The 16,134-nt window shown below is 46.3% G+C and overlaps 1 protein-coding gene across 1 annotated transcript; it reads left to right on the top strand.

Annotated features, from left to right (window-relative positions):
- The first annotated feature begins 3,580 nt into the window (after positions 1-3,580).
- On the top strand, positions 3,581-8,760 carry Rps15a (ribosomal protein S15a). Its single transcript, XM_059251444.1, has 5 exons — positions 3,581-3,684; positions 4,527-4,664; positions 5,140-5,219; positions 7,982-8,067; positions 8,627-8,760. The coding sequence occupies exons 2-5, from the start codon at positions 4,532-4,534 to the stop codon at positions 8,718-8,720; spliced, it is 393 nt and encodes a 130-aa protein (XP_059107427.1). The 5' UTR covers positions 3,581-3,684; positions 4,527-4,531; the 3' UTR covers positions 8,721-8,760.
- Positions 8,761-16,134: the final 7,374 nt, after the last annotated feature.

The following is a 16,134-nucleotide window of genomic DNA, read 5'->3' on the forward strand; positions in this document are numbered from 1 at the left end:
CTTTCGTTGCTGTTTGGGTTTTTGAATCTGACTAGTAAGTAACCTCCCTGTTGTTATTATAGTCCTGCCCTCTGAGGTTCTCTTAAAAGGAAACACCAGGCACTGCTAGATTGAAAGGGAAACACTGAAGAGGAGGCGATCCCAAGACCAGCAGGGGAGGGACCAGCAGAGGGCAGAAGAGGCTCAAAAGAGCATGACTTTTGCTTCCAACACAGTGGTTGATAATAATCAGTAGATGAACTCAGGACCTCTGGAAGAGCAGTCAGTGCTCTTAACCTCTGAGCCATCTCTCCAGCAACCACATGGTGGCTCACAACCACCTGTAACGAGATCTGGTGCCTTCTTCTGGCCTGCAGTCATACATGCTGTATACATAATAAATAAATAAATCTTAAAATATATATATTAAAAAAAAAAAAAATCAGTAGATGACTTTTGTCTGCCTTTTAAAATTATACTTCACTGGGCAGCAGTGGCCCACGCCTTTAATCTCAGGACTCGGGAGGCCAGCCTGGTTTACAGAGCAAAATGCAGGACAGGTACCAAAACTACAGAGAAACCCTGTCTCAAAAAGCCCCCCCCCCCAAAAAAAAAATTATACCTCAAGTTGGATGCTATAACTTGGGTTTCATTGGGAACAGTCTCCATCTTTAATCACTTCAGGATCCTTTTCTGGAGGTGTCAAGCCAAGGTTATCACAACTCCTGTGGTTGTCTGAGGCTTTGAAGTTATGGCTTGTAATCTCAAGCCCACCCTTGACTACATAGGAAGATTTGTTCAAAAGGTTCAAAATATAAGAAGAAACCCTGGTTTAACATGCGCCTGTGGCATCTGCTTAGGTCAGTTATATGTGGCCGAAACCATAGCCATCCTTTGCTACCTCTAGCCATAGTCTGAGTCCTCTTTTCAAGACTGGTCTGAGTTCCCTCATGAGGTTCTGTCATTCCAACGCTCAAGTGAACACATTTGGAATGAGCTGGGCCAAGAAGGAAAGAATGGATCCTAAAAGTTTCCCCATGCCCTGTAGACTGTGGGAACTTTGGTTTTTTTAGACAGTCCCAGGATGGCCTTGGACTCCTGATCTTTCTACAGTGTGGTTAAACTCCAGCTGCTCATCTTTCACCAGGTTCTAGTTTGCCTCTTAACGGATCAGATGTGAGTCAGTTTCTACAGGGCTCTTCCGCTTCCCTGCTGCCCAGCACCCCGAGTTTCTTACCCATTTCTACACAAGTTCCCTCCTCTAGGCTCAGTGTGGAGCCATCCAGATGCTGTGACTCACCAAGCCTACATAGCAAGATCCTGTGGGATCAAGTAGGGAAATCGCCAAGGAGTCTAATTAGTATTTTAGACTAACTAGTTAATTACCATCCTCCCTGCCCACTCCCACTTTGCTTTGAATTCCTGAAGTTTTTGTATCAGGTCCATTTAAGATGACAGTTTTCTTACCTGTGAAATGGAGACAATATCACAGATCTCAGTATTTGTTAGCAGCTAAGCTTATGGAAGTAGTTCTTTTAGGGAAGCTGTGGCAACTTCCCAGATAACCTACATCCTCAGAGCCTTTCACATTGCCACTCTGTATGGCTGTGGCCCTATCTTGATTTGCTGTCTGTCTCTGGCTACAGTCGGAATTTCCTAAGGATTGGAGCTGCTGGTTTGGCTCCTTGACTCCAAGTACATGGTGCAACAGTAGGCACATGCTAGGCACTCAGATGTCAGTTGAGTAGTTAAAGGAGGGATACAGTATACAGCGGTAGTGTACATTCTGTGTCCTTCCTATGGAAAGCCCTTGAAAATGAAGAGATGGCTGAGTGGTGGCGGCGCACACCTAGCATTTGGGAGGCAGAGGCAGGCGGATCTCTGTGAGTTCAAGGCCAGCCAAACCAGGACAGGCTCCAAAGCTACAGAGAAACCCTGTCTCAAAAAACCAAAAAACAAAACAAAACAAAACAAAACAAACAAAAAAACTGGGACTGGAGAGATGACTCAGCTGTTAAGAGCACTGGCTGCTCTTCCACATGTCTTGAGTTCAATTACCAGCAAACATGGTAGCTCACAGCCATTTATAATGTTATCTGATGCCCTCTTCTAGCGGGCAGGCATATATGCAGACAGAGCACTCATACACATAAAATACATAAATCTTTGCTGGGTAGTGGTGGCGGGGCACGCTGTTTATCCCTGCACTCTGTCCAAGAAACAGAGGTAAATCTCCATGAGTTTGGGGCCAGCCTGGTCTCCAGATTTCCAGGTGAGCCATGGCTACATAGAGAAACTCTGTCATGAAGAAAACAACAACAACAACAACAAAAAACCCTGAGGCGGGCGGTGGTGGCACACGCCTTTAATCCCAGCACTCAGGAGGCAGAGCCAGGCGGATCTCTGTGAGGTTGAGGCCAGCCTGGGCTACCAAGTGAGTTCCAGGAAAGGCACAAAGCTACGCGGAGAAACCTTGTCTCGAAAAACCAAAAAAAAAAAAAAAAACAAAAAAACAACAACAACAACAAAAACCCTGAAAAATAAGAGATGTTCTAATTCTAGCCTTCTGCTAAGCATTAAATGAAAGCAAACTGAACAGAGCAAGGCAAGTGTACATGGAGCTAGTATGTCAAGGGAATTGGGGAGAATGAGTTTGAGGCCACTTTGAACTACATAGCCAGACCTGTATTCAAAATCCTAATAAACCTTGGAAAAAAACAAATGGTCTTTGTGTGGCATGAGTTATGATAGGCAATGAAGATTCCCCTGAGATGAGAGAAGGGGTGGGTGGAGCACTGAGGCAATGCTCACTATACTGAACACCATTGGCACTGTGATCTCAACTCACCCTCAAAGCAATTTCAAGTGGTTGGTGGTATCATCTCTGTTTTCATGATGGGGAAACTGATTTGTCCATCAGCTGTGTATTGAGGGCCTACTATGTGGCAGAAGCTTCTCTACACTTTGTGCGTACAGCAATGAACAAAGCTTACTAAACCTCTGTTGGCTTGAAATTTAATGGTCCAGGCTAGCAGACAATAGATTTCATTTCTGGGGTAGCCCCAGTTCCCAGGCAGGCAGGTGACCCCAGAAGGATGACTAATCTGAGGCCAGCCCGGGCTACATAATGAAAGACTCCCTGAAGAAGAGGAGGAGAAGAAAAAGAGGACCATGATAGTAACACCACAGGATTATCATGAGTCTGGGGATAGCCTGGGCCATTACTGGTGAGATCCAATTTCCAAAAGGCAAACCCAAACCAAACCAATCAAAGTAATCAAAAGAGCCAGGTGTGGTGCACGCCTTTAATCCCAGCACTAGGAGGCAGAGGCAGGCAAATCAGGCAGTTAGAAGTCACCTGGTGTCCATAGTTCCAGCACAGCCGTAGCTACCTGGTGAGTTTCATTATCTCAAAACAAAAACCCAAGAAAAAGCCGACTGTAGTGTTAATGCCAGGACCCTAAGGGCTGAGGCAGGAGGACTGCCGCAAGTTCCAGACTACCTGAACTACACCGCAAGCCCTAAAGAGTTAAGAGTTCAGCCCTTCCACTCTCAACCGCCCTGCCCCTCCCATAAGAAATCACTCACACAGTGTGATTCTTTTATTTTGGGTGGATGGCCATGAAGTCTCGCGATAGCACTTCCGCTTCCCATAACTCCGTGCGTTCGGCCCTCCCACCCTCTTTCCGCCATCTTTCCGCGCCGGTGAGTGACTCTCTGTGAAGCTCCGTGTTCATCCCCCGGCATCCGTGCCATCCGTCTACCCGGGGCTCGATTGGGGAGTCCCTCGGGCTCATTGAGCCCTGCCATGGTCGCGGCTTCCTTCTGTCGGGGTCGGGGCCGCCATGGGCGGCTCTTGGCGGGAGCTGGCCCTCGGCTGCAGGCAGGGCTCCGCTCGGCCCGGGCCGGCGGGGACGGTGGCCCGCGTGGGTCCTGCAAGCTTCTGGTGTCTGCGGGCGCTCCAGAGTCCCGAGCGCGCCACGCAGCCGTGGCCAGTGTTGGCACTGGGGTTTCTGCCCAGCCACTCACTGCTAAGTTAGGGGATCAAGTCGGGGTTTGCGCTTGGCACGTGAAATACGCCTTGGCCGCGCCTCTACGAGCTGTGAAAGCAGCCCTGCCGTCCAAGGAGCCGTTTGGGCGCCCTGTCACGTAATGCTTCTGCTTCTGAGGGGCTTTTTGTCGGAAGTGTGTTAAGGGGTTACCTGAAAGTGAGTTAAGTCGTGTTAACCGCTGACACTGCTGACTTTGAAGATCTTGGCAAACGTTGCTAAAACTTTAAAACTTCCGTTCTGTTGACAGCCACCCCCTACTTACACGTTTGGCAAGGTTGCCTTCTGAGACTTGGCTTGTGTCATTTTCTCCAGCTATTTGTGTGCTGGGTGGTATGAGCCTGAATATCTTGAATGAATAGATAATGAGTGCAGAACAGTCAGTAAATTGTCATGAGCTTAGACCAAAGAAAATTTAATGGTGGGAGTAGGAAGACAAGTTTCATGGAGGCATGATGGGATGTCGGTGCAAGCAAATCCTGTGTTTTCTTTCCTCAGGCACCATGGTGCGCATGAATGTCCTGGCTGATGCTCTCAAGAGCATCAACAATGCTGAGAAGAGAGGCAAACGCCAGGTCCTCATCAGGCCCTGCTCCAAAGTCATCGTTAGGTTCCTAACTGTGATGATGAAGCATGGTGAGTATTGGCGTTTTGGTAGTCGAAGGAAATAATCCTAAAGAGAACCACAGCAGAGTACGTGGTGGGTCTGTGGGAGAGAGGGTAGTACAAATGAAGCTTTTAGAGAGCCAGAGTTGGGTGAAACTGGGAAAAGTGAGCTTGTGTCTGGACTTAAATGACACAGGTCACTGCAAGCCCCAGGGTTCCTGAGCCTCTGAGACTGAGTTGGGGAGGAAAGGTTACCCTGATGTCTGAGGCAAGCTGGCCTTGGGACTGTACCACCATGAATATTGGGAAGGGAGGGAAAAATGATTTTGCTAGGAATGGTTTATGTGTTAATGCCTAAATTTTTATGTGATGCAGAGTTTTAAGAATTCTGATACAATCAGATGCGAGGGGAAAAAAGTGTAGGCAAAAGCAGTGCTGCGTCCTAAAGGTTTAGGTCTCAGACTGGTGTCTTTGGTCTGATACTAACTAGTCCCTTGGTTTACAGGTTACATTGGTGAGTTTGAAATCATCGACGACCACAGAGCTGGGAAAATCGTTGTGAACCTCACAGGCAGGTTGAACAAGGTAAGACTGGATTGTCTCTTTTTTAAAGAGCCTTCACTCACTTTGCATCTGCCTGCAAGTTATGGGTACTGCTGGCACCCTTGCTCACTTCCTGAATTTCAGGAATTGGCGAGGGTGACTCTTTAAACACTACATTTCAGTTGTTACCTTTGATTGCTTGCTCAAGTTTTTGGTAAGTTTTGTGTGAGATTAAACTAGGCCATGGGAACCCAATTGACTACCGATTTCAGTAGCTTCAGGTTATGACTTAGTATATAAACAATTCAATTTCTTAGTACTCGTGGTATGCTGGATCTATTGTTTTCAAGATGAGGTCTCAATACATAGACAGGTTGGCCTTTAACTCAGATCTCTACCTTCAGTGCATTGCTGTTTTTTTTAATGGAATTGTTATCTTGAGTAAATGGCTAAGTGCCAGGGTTGATGGCCTCTCAGAGTTTGCCAGTGTAGGTTATAGTTGTGTCTGAGGTCTAGACTGCCTGTCAGTTTTAATTGTCAGTATAACCAAATAGACTATTTGATCCCTGTCTCTGACTTGATGGTCTAGTAATAGATAGCTGGTGTTTGGGACATGTCAGTAAGCCAGTGCAACTGAGGCTGATCTGCGAGGAGTTTGAGGACCTCTGGTCCAGTGGTTCTCAACCATTTTGGGGATTGAACGACGCTTTCACAGGGGTCTCCTAAGACCTTTGGAAACCCGATTCTTTTTTTGAGGGGGTGGTTTGGAGACAGTTTCTCTAACGGTTCTGCCTGTCCTGGATCTCTCCTTGTAGATCAGGCTAGCCTTGAACTCACAGAAATCCTGCCTCTGCCTCCCTGCTGCTAGGATTAAAGATGTGGGCTACCATATCCAGTTGGTCAACATTTACTTACAGTAGCAAAATTAGTTATGAAGTAGCAACAAAAATGATTTAACATTAGGGGTCACTATAACATGAGGAACTGTATTAAAGGGTCACAGCATTAGAAAGGTTGAGAAACACTGGCCTTATCCCATGGAATAAAACACATGGTCAGTGGTAGTGGTTGAGTTGGTGAGGTTTTCCTGTTCTGAAGGTTTTGGTTTCACAAAATTGCTTCTCAATATCCAGACCTTAACACTACTGCTTCTGAGGTCTTTGAAAGATGAAGAGTTGGCAAGGCTAGTTTTCAGTCATTTGTTGTTGCAGTGAGAACCCACTCGCAGTGTGCTTTTGAATTGGAGAGTAGCTATCCTGCTTTGTTTTTTCTGATTTTAGGAAACTTTAGTCATGCTCATTCTCTGGCCAATTGCTTAGCCAATAGGAGGAGGTAGGTGCAGGTAGAGCGGTGTGTGGTGTAGTGCTTACTGCTATTGCGTAGGTCATTCTCTCTGAACTTCACTTTCCCTATACCAGAGAATGCCTGTTGGCCTCAAGTAAAGTTTACCCTTGCTGTGGGTAAGGTGTTAGAGACTGGAGAGGATAGAACCTGGCCTTCATCTCCTCCCTGCTTGTGCTTGGTTAAGAGAGGGCTGTGCTGCTTTTTTGTCTGGGAACTTTCACAGCTGGAATAAAGAAATGGGGGCTGTAGTCCATAACAGCCAGCAGACAGGAAGATGGAATCAAGGAAGGATAGGGTGAGAATGAGTCTTATCTTTAAGGAGATACGTATAGCCTGGAGGTGTTGGAAGGCGTTTGCCAAGTTCCATCTTTCATAGTTACTTTGGTGTGTGACTGCTAATCCTTTGTTTGTTTGTTTGGAGACAGGGTTTCTCTGTCGTTTTGGTGGCTGTCCTGGATCTCACTCTATAGACCAGGCTGGCCTTGAACTCACAGAGATCCTCCTGGCTCTGCCTCCCGAGTGCTGGAATTAAAGATGTGCACCACTACCGCCCCATGTGACTGCTAATTCTTACATGGTTGTCCTGTGTGGGCATCCTGGGTTCTTAGGGGAAAGGGTAATCTGAGCTGCACAGGGCAGTATAAACAGTGGGAGCCTTTCTGCAGCTGTGCTCTGTCCCGCTTGAGGATTTGTAGCCAGCGATTAAGGTGGAGCTCTTTCTGGAGGATGGTTGTCACTGTGTCCCAGTAGCGGAGATGGACTAGTTGTGGGAACACTGCTGTCTGCCTGCTATCACCCTCCCTCAGGGTGGGAGTGTGGAGGGGCAGGCAGAGTTGGGCACTTGTTACTTAGATGTACTGTATTCCAGTTTTCAGTTTATAGGTTTATTGTTGGCCAGCTCTACTTAAAGAAAGGTTTTGGTGTGTACACATGTGTGTTCATATATGTGTGTGCTTGGCAAGCTACTGATGAGCTTGCAGCCCTCTTGAGCTATAAAATGAAATGAAATTTTGATTGTAATTTTATTCAGTCTCAGTTCTGTATGAGATTTTTTTTTCCCTCTTGGGCAGTTCTCCAGGCACTACCATGTGACCTTAAGTCACTTGGCCTTACTTGACATGGGTCATTCTTGTAGGCAGAAGGGTATAATCTTGCTTGGATATAGATGTACATACATGTGTGGATGGTGTTTCCAGGGCAGGATCACCTTGTGTTGCCCTACCTGTCCTAGAACTCAGTTTTTGTCCCAACCTCTTGAGTATCAGCGTTGTAGGTGTGTGCTGCCATACCCTGCTCAGTGTTTGAATGGCATTTATAGAAAAAAGTGTGTGCAGAGAAATAGGTGCCTGTAATATAGGTGATTGGTTTTGAATCGTTGACTCTCCAGCAGTTATGAAAGCCATCTTGTTTTAGATTTTTGGTAAAGTGTAAAGAATTTAATTTTTGTTTTTCTTTTACAGTGTGGGGTGATAAGCCCTAGATTTGATGTGCAACTCAAAGACCTAGAAAAATGGCAGAACAATCTGCTCCCATCCCGTCAGTTTGGGTGAGTTGGCGTTCTACAATTAAAGATTAATGCTCTGAAATGTTGGGATATGGCTGGACTTGAACTGAGGTTTCTTTGTTTATATAGCAGTGGCTGTCTTTGCCTAACTAGCTTGACTTAAATACTTAAGTTCTCTAGCATGTGGGTCTGGGAATGAACCTCAGATTATCAGGCATGACAGCAAGCACCTTTACCCTCCAGGCCATTTCACTGCCCCAATGCCTTTTATTTATTTACTTTAGATAGGGCCTCACTGATCTGGAACTCAGATTGCCCATTTCTTCCTCCAAAGTGTTGGGATTTAAGGGCCTGTGCAACCATGCCCAGCCTCATCTTTGTTTTCTGTCAGGGCAGAGTGTGTAGCTGGGGTCTCAAGATTTCATCTTTTGTTCCAGGATTTGTTCCTATGCACTGCCCCCAGGCACCAGCTTTCCTAGGCAGGCAGCATCAGTCTCTGTCTCTCAGGAAAGCAGGCTTGAGCATTGCTGAAGGTGGTGGTGAGCAGTGAAGGCATGTCTGGAATGTTTACACTCAACCAGTGTGTTTCTTTCCTCCATAGCTTCATTGTACTGACAACCTCAGCTGGCATCATGGACCATGAAGAAGCAAGACGAAAACACACAGGAGGAAAAATCCTGGGATTCTTTTTCTAGAGATGTAAAACACATTAATAAAAAGCCTCCATGGACTATGCTCAGGGTCAGTCTTTTTGAACTTTTCCATCAGAATAGCAAATGTCCAGCAGTGTTGGTTGTGCTGACTGGTACACTTCTCTTGAATCAAGCCCTCACTCAAGTCCCGGCTGGTGTTTGTCCAGTCAGGATGATTGCCTCTGGGTTGTGGTCCAGTGGTGCTCAGCTGTAAGGCTTGACATAAATAATGAAGCATGTCATCTTGTGTGTGGCCATAAGGAGGTCCCTTGTGGCACCATTTAGAGCAAACTTGGGTTGCTTGTCAGTAATACCTACATAAAATGGTTAATGACAGTGTGGTGCTTTGAGTGTCCAGGGTGGACCCAGTCTGGTTTATTTGCCAATGGGAGGCATGGGACTTCCACCTGGGTCTTTTGCCTACAGCCCCTTTTTATCCCCAAACTTGGCAGCCTGTCTCTGTAATCTCGGTCTCAGAGGGTAGTATCATATAGTTGAGCCCTGAAAAATGTCATTTCTTGGGTATTAAGACTCAGTCTGAAAGATAATATAAAAAGCCAGCTGGAGGTGTTGCACACTACCAAGCACACCCTCGGTTCTGAACCCTATAGCTGAAAAACAGCATAAAGATTTGACAAGGCTGGTAAGAGAAAGCCTGTGGTTGGGTTCCCAGATAAATTCCTGAGATCCATCTGCCTCTGCCTCCCAGATATAAAGGCAAGTGCCACCACGCCTGGGCAGAGTGGTTAGCTCTGTTACTATGGAAAATATGAAATGAAAGGTTGGTTTGGCTCCTGTTTTCACTGAGAACATGGTTTGTGTCTGGTGGGTGGGCACCTTCAGGTGTGGATTGTGTGGTGGAACAAAGCTGCCCATCTCAGAAGCAAAGGAGAGCGGAGGCGATGGTCCCAATGTCCCAGAGCAGTCCCCTTGTGACCTGTTGTCTTCTTGCTAAGTTTGACCCCTGCAGCTTTCATCACCTCAGAGGCTGTGAACTGTGGGCTTAGGGGACATTGGTATTCATAGCTGTAACATTTAAAATAGGTGTGAAATTCTGGTCCTTTGGAATGAGCACTCAGTAGTACCCCCACCTGCCTAGTAGAGCACTCTAGTTCTGAACAGAAGTCTCTTGGTTTGGAGAGCTTTGTGCCTGCTTAAGTTGAGAAAGTGCTGCTGGGTCCCTGCCATGCTAAGGGCTCTGTTGTCCTCACCAGGATCGGATTTACCTTGGAACGTTTCCTCACATCAGCTGGAAAGAGTTGAAAAGATCTTTGTCTGGTTACCATATGTTAACTGACAAAAATGCCTGACCAAAAGTATTTACGATGGTCCACAGTTTTAGAGATGCAGGATATCTATGCCTTCCCCCTTTTTGTGCACTCCTGCCTTGATTGGCTGGGTCAGCTGCCTCAAGCACTTAATACTACCATCCTCTTAAGAGTTCTCAGGAGGTGATCCCAAGGGGAGGAGGAGCTTGGGAAAGTGGACCCTGAAGTCCTCCAGCTCAGTCTGGCAATTGGTTGGTTAGAAAAATCCAGGGTCAGTGGTGTGGTGAGGAATCTGATTCAGGTTTTGACTTAACTGGCTCTGGGTAAATGGCAGTTCCCATTACTTGATGCTGTCTTTCTCCTTGGGGATCAAATTAGCTTCCTATTCAATTGTTAAGCAAATTTCATAGTCAAATAATCCTCTTATCTTTACAAGTGGGATTTTCCTTGGTTTCGATTTCAGAGTCCTTGATCCCTCTCGTTTTCTGTCCCTACTGCCCTTGTATGGGAAGTTAAACTGGATCATTTCTCATTTGTAGATTACCAGTCTACACTAGCTCAGGGGCCTTGACCTTGCCAGCTTCAGGTATAGCGATCGATTCTATCTCCCTCATGGTCTTCCTTTCCATCCCCCCCCCCCCCCCATTTTTGTCAACTGAGACAATGTTAGGGTCTTTGTGGGCTAGATCAAGCTGAGGCTGGTCTCAGACCTCTGGTTTTTCCAGATAGGGTTTTTGTAGCCCTGGCTCTCCTGGGTCCTGCTCCGTAGACTAGTTTGGCCTCTTTTACAAAGATCTGCCTGCCTCTGCCTCCTAAGTGCCAAGATTCAAGGCATGTGCTACCACTGCCTTGCTACAGGTGAATTCTTCATACCCACCAGCCCAACCATAGGGGAAGCCATTTACCCCTTCATCAGTCCATTGATTTAGGGCATAGTCACCCAGGCCATATCTTTATATACATATATCTATATAGATATATATAGATATATATATAGAGAGAGAGATATATGACTTTATATGACCCAAAGCTTGGGCTTTTGGTCAATGAAAACAAAGTCTGAAGGGACCAAAAGAGTATGAGCCCAGTATTCTCTGACCTGAATGGTCAGGATGAAAAGAACACACTTCTGAAATTCTATCCTTGGGGTAGACCTGAAGCTGTTGAAGGGTTGTCTGGGAAGGCCAAAGAGTGAGTTAAGTTCATTTTCTTTCCGATTAGTCTGTTGTCTCGTCAAACTGTAGGCCTTTAGAGGACAAGTTGGCTAGCTTTTTAAATTTTTTTTGGTTTTTCAAGACAGGGTTTCTCCATATATATAGTCTTGGCTGTTCTGAAACTCTTTGGACCAGGCAGGCCTCGAACTTGAATCCAGCTGCCTCTGCCTCCTGTGTGCTGGGATTAAAGGCGTGCGCCACCACTGCCTAGCATTGCCTATCCATCCACCCACCCCTCAATCCAGAAATTTTAAGCATGTGTTACCTGCTCATCTGGCCTTGAATATTATATTCTCTGGTTCCCAAGGGTTCCAGTGTAGTGCCTACCCATATTATCCCTAGGAAGACCTAAAAAAGGAGGCTATGCAAACTACTGGATGAACTATCCTGGATTCCTTCCTGGTCAAAGGGTAAAAGTAGTCAGTGGAAATTTAAAACTTGCCTGTCTCGGCATCTTTCTTACCTTCCTCTAAGGATGGTACCTCTCCCAGCAACATCCAGCATTCCTTCTTGGTCTACCTTAGAAATCTTTGGCTTAATTGAACAAGAGGGGAGAACTCAAGCTACCTTGGGTTCTGTTGGTGAAGGATGTCCCAGAGACTGACAACTTGAGAGAGAACCCTGGTGTCAAACCCACAGGTTGACCTTTTATTTATTTATTTTTTCTGTCCCTCCCTCCCTCCCTCCCTCCCTCCTTCCCTCTTCCTCAGGTCCTCAGCATTGCATAGCAAGCACTCTGATCCTGAGCCATCTCCCCAGTCCCACTTAAAAAACTTTTTTTTTGAGATCTATTTTACATGTATGTCCGTACACCACATTGTGTGCAGTGCTCAAGGAGGCCAGAAGGTGTTGGATCACCTTGAAATGAGAGCTACAGTTTTTTAGCCCCATGTGGGTACTGGGAATCAAACCCCCATCCTTGAAGAGTAGCCAGTGCCTTTATCTCTCTAGCCCCATCCCACTTTTTCTTTTTAAAGCTGAATCTTGGTATGTGGCCTAGTCCCAGCCTTAGCCACATAATCCCATGGTCCCAGCCTCCTGAGGTGCTGGCATTGCATGATTTTTACTACTGATGCAGCATGTGTTACACTGCAGGAGATTCTCACCACTTTTAATACAAAATAAGCTTTGCTTTAGATTGATTTTGCCCATGGTAGGCTAACCTAATAAGTGTTCTCAGAACAATTAAGGTAGGCCAGGGTGAGCCATGGCCAACCTTCGTTTATGCTAATAAACTCTTTACTTATTGTGTGCATGTACAAGCATTTGAGTAGTGATTACAGGGAACAGCTTGTGGAAATTGGTTCTCTCCTTTGACTGTGTGGGTCCCCAGGATCAAGACATCTATAAGAAACGATGTGAATTTTTCCATTGGTCCCTAATATCCCTGGTTGGATTTTGCACATGGCAACCTCACTGCCCCCCTCTCCCCCAGCCTGTCTCTGCTCTTAGGTTGGATATCCACTCCTGTCCAACAGGACATGAGGACAAGAGTCAGTATTTAGGGCCTGAAGCAGAGAGATGAATGGAGTCAGCAGAAATCTGAGTGACCAGGAGCTATGAGTCAGCAGAAGTGAGACGCAAGTGGAGCTAGCAAAGGTGATGAGTCACTATCATGGTGATTGTGTGTGGGGGGGGTGCTCTTAGTCTCATTAATAAAGCTGGAGCAGTGGCTAGGCAGTAAAGAGCACTTGTTGCTCTTTCCGAGGGAAGATTCATGTTCAGTTCCCAGCACCTACATTAGGTGGCTCACAACCACCATACTTAGCTCCAGAGAGAGAAGAGAGCAGGCATATATGCAGGCAGAACACTAATAAATTTACATAATAAATCTTAAAAAAAATCATGTGAAAAAAATTATTTAATGTATATGGATGCTTTGCCTGCCTGCACACCAGAAGAGGGCATCCTGTTATATTGTGAGCTGCTTGTGGGTGCTGGGAATTGAACTCAGGACCCTGCAAGGACAGCCAGTGCTCTTAACCTCTGAGTTATCTCTGCAGTCCCCCTTTTTTTCTTTAATTGGCATGTGTGTATATATTCCTAAATATATAAATACAACCTGCTAAATCTGCATAATGTTACTTGTATGTTAATGATTTTAGGGACTTCACGTGTAAGTATGTACAATTTTTTTAAAAAGCCTTTAGAAAAAAATAAAAAGCCTTTAGAAACAGACTTCAAAGAAACGACAATTATATTAGAGTTTAAGAGAAAAACACTGCTGTAAATCTCAGCAGCTGCCAGGCAAGGGAAAAGAAGAGAGAAAGCCAAGCTGTTTGAGTTAGGCTAGCATGTTAGACAAACACCCACGTGGGGAGAGAAGAAATACCGAGAGAGCCTGGAAAAGCATGCTTAGCCGGTATTTGGAAAAAGGGATAAAGAGAAGAAAAGTTATGCTTTTCTGAGTCCTGACTCAGAAAAATGGGCAGGCTGCACAACAGAGGCTCACAGTGCAGCCTCATCCACCCCAAAGAGGCTTTTGGGAAGGGAAAGCATGTTAGCTCGTTAAGGGGATAATTATTCCCCCTATCTCCTTAGGTGAATCAGCCTTCCTGAAAGGTGGTTGACAGGCCCAGCTGCATTAGCTCATCTATTCTGGGTAGTTTGGAATGTTAGGTCATTTAGATTCCAAGCAATGATAACAGCTGGTGTTAACATTTGTGTTCCCAGCTGAATGGGAGGTGAGATCCAAAGTTTCAATAGCCCTGGGGTGGCACCATGCTGGACAGGCGCATCTGAGGGTGTCCCTACTGGGTAACAAAGCTTCCCTCGTGGGGAGAGCCCTGACTGGGTGGTTGTGAGGCCAAGCATTAAGGATTTTTCCCATCCATTCCTGAGAGGCCGTTAGCAAGAGGACCTGACACAGATACCTATCCTCAAGCCTGCTCAGCTGTGTGATGTGTGCCTAAGCAGTGACAGGAATAGCCAGAGGAAATGATCTTCGATCAGAGGTAAGAATTAGAGTCTGCCCCTGCAAGTCCCAACAAGCCATGTTAGGCTACCACTCTTCAATAAGCCAATTAAGAGTCAAATTACTAATGAAAAACAGCAAGGGAGATTTATTCAACATGGCCATTGAAGAGGGACAAGCAACCACTCAAAGTTCACCTTCAGTGTTCTAGCTAAGCAGTCCTGGCCAAGGTGTGGTCTCGGGTTACTGCCCTATCACTGTCCAGGCTCCGGAGGCCTGACACAGCGTGGAATCTCTGGAGATTCCCTGTTTGGTTGGCACCACACTTAAAACCTTTGCTCCCCATGAGATTCTGGGGGAGATTCCAGTTCCTGGGGTACCTCCTTTCAAGAGTCTAGATAGCTAGAGTGAGGGATACTCTTGGTTTTTTCGAGATAGGGTTTCTCTGTGTAGCTTTGCGCCTTTCCTGGAACTCGCTTTGGAGACCAGGCTGGGCTCGAACTCACACAGATCCGCCTGCCTCTGCCTCCCGAGTGCTGGGATTAAAGGTGTGCGCCACCACCGCCCCGGCTAGAGGGATACTCTTTAGAAGGTCCTTATTCCTTCCAGGCCCCAGTGCCAGGACAATGACAGATACCTGTGTCCTGCAGCCTACCTGCTGTGAGAAGGCATCCAACAGTTTGGGAACACCTACCAGAACCCTGTATAACCCTCCCATTAACTTCCTAGCTACAGAGTAATACCTTTTTTTCTTCCCTAAAAGGAGTCCACCATCTTGTCTAGGTGGCTTTTCAAATAAAGTCACCTTCCTTTTGAGTAAACTCCTTGCCTGATCTCTCTGCTTAGACTGCTGTGGGGAGCAGCTGGGCTTGTAACAGTAAGTCATTGGTTTTCCTAGTCCTAAGATGGAAGCTGACAGTGTCTTTCTTGCTGCTTTGAGAATGTGCTGTGCCCTGGCCATGTTACACTCTTCTGGGTTTGTCACCTTGCCTGACTGCTGCTTAAAGTCACTCAGCTTTAAGTGTCACACAGTCCATTCCCAGGGTGTCACAGTCCATGGGAGGCCCGCCCACCAGTTCTCCCCTGGCTCCGGTGAGTGCAGCAAGCATCATCTCTGCAGTTTCACAAAATTTCCACTAGGTGACAGCACAGGACAGCAAGTGTCCTGGAAGACTGCTCCCATGAACCCAGGTCTGGACTGGAGACCTTGTGAGATAGAGTAGATTATTTATGGCCACAGGGAGAAGGTGCAGAAGGAGGGAGGATGAGAGTAGGTGTGTCTTTGGCCTTGAGGCTAAAGAGAGTTTGTCTTCGTTACTTTTTTACAGCTGTGACAAAGCTCCAAGACCAAGACAACTTATAAAAGAAAGCATTTAATTGGGGCTTGCTTACATTTTCAGAGGGTGGGTTCATGACTATCATGGCAGAGAACATGGCAGCAGGCAGATATGATGCTTGAGCAGCTTACATGTTGAGAGAACAACAGAGAGAGAGAGAGAGAGAGAGAGAGAGAGGGAGGGAGGGAGAGAGAGAGAAAAGAGAGAGAGAGAGAGAGAGAGAGAGAGAGAGAGAGAGAGAGAGAGAGAGAGAGCGCGCGCTAATTGGGCTTTTGAAATGCCCAAGCCTGCCCCTAGTGACACACCTCCTTCACAAAGCTATACCTCCTAATCCTTTCCAAACAGTTCCATCAACTGGGGACCAAACATTCAAATATATGACCCTCTGGGGCCATTCTCACTCACACCACCACAGGGTTGTTCTGAGGCCTGGAGGATAGGCTGTGTCCAACTACCCATTCACTCATCCATCTAGTTACCTATTCATCTATCTACCTACTCGCCCACCCATCCTTTCATCTCTATATGTACTCACCCCTATCCAAGCCACTGACTCACCCATTCATCCATCCACCCACTTCCTCTCATCCATCCATCTATTTACTATTCACCCACCCACCCATCTACTCATCCAGCAAATGTTTCTGAGTGCACATGTGAGTGCACACATGTATATATTTATAT

This window comes from Peromyscus eremicus, chromosome 1 (genome assembly GCF_949786415.1).
Source record: "Peromyscus eremicus chromosome 1, PerEre_H2_v1, whole genome shotgun sequence".
Taxonomy (NCBI): Eukaryota; Metazoa; Chordata; class Mammalia; order Rodentia; family Cricetidae; genus Peromyscus; species Peromyscus eremicus.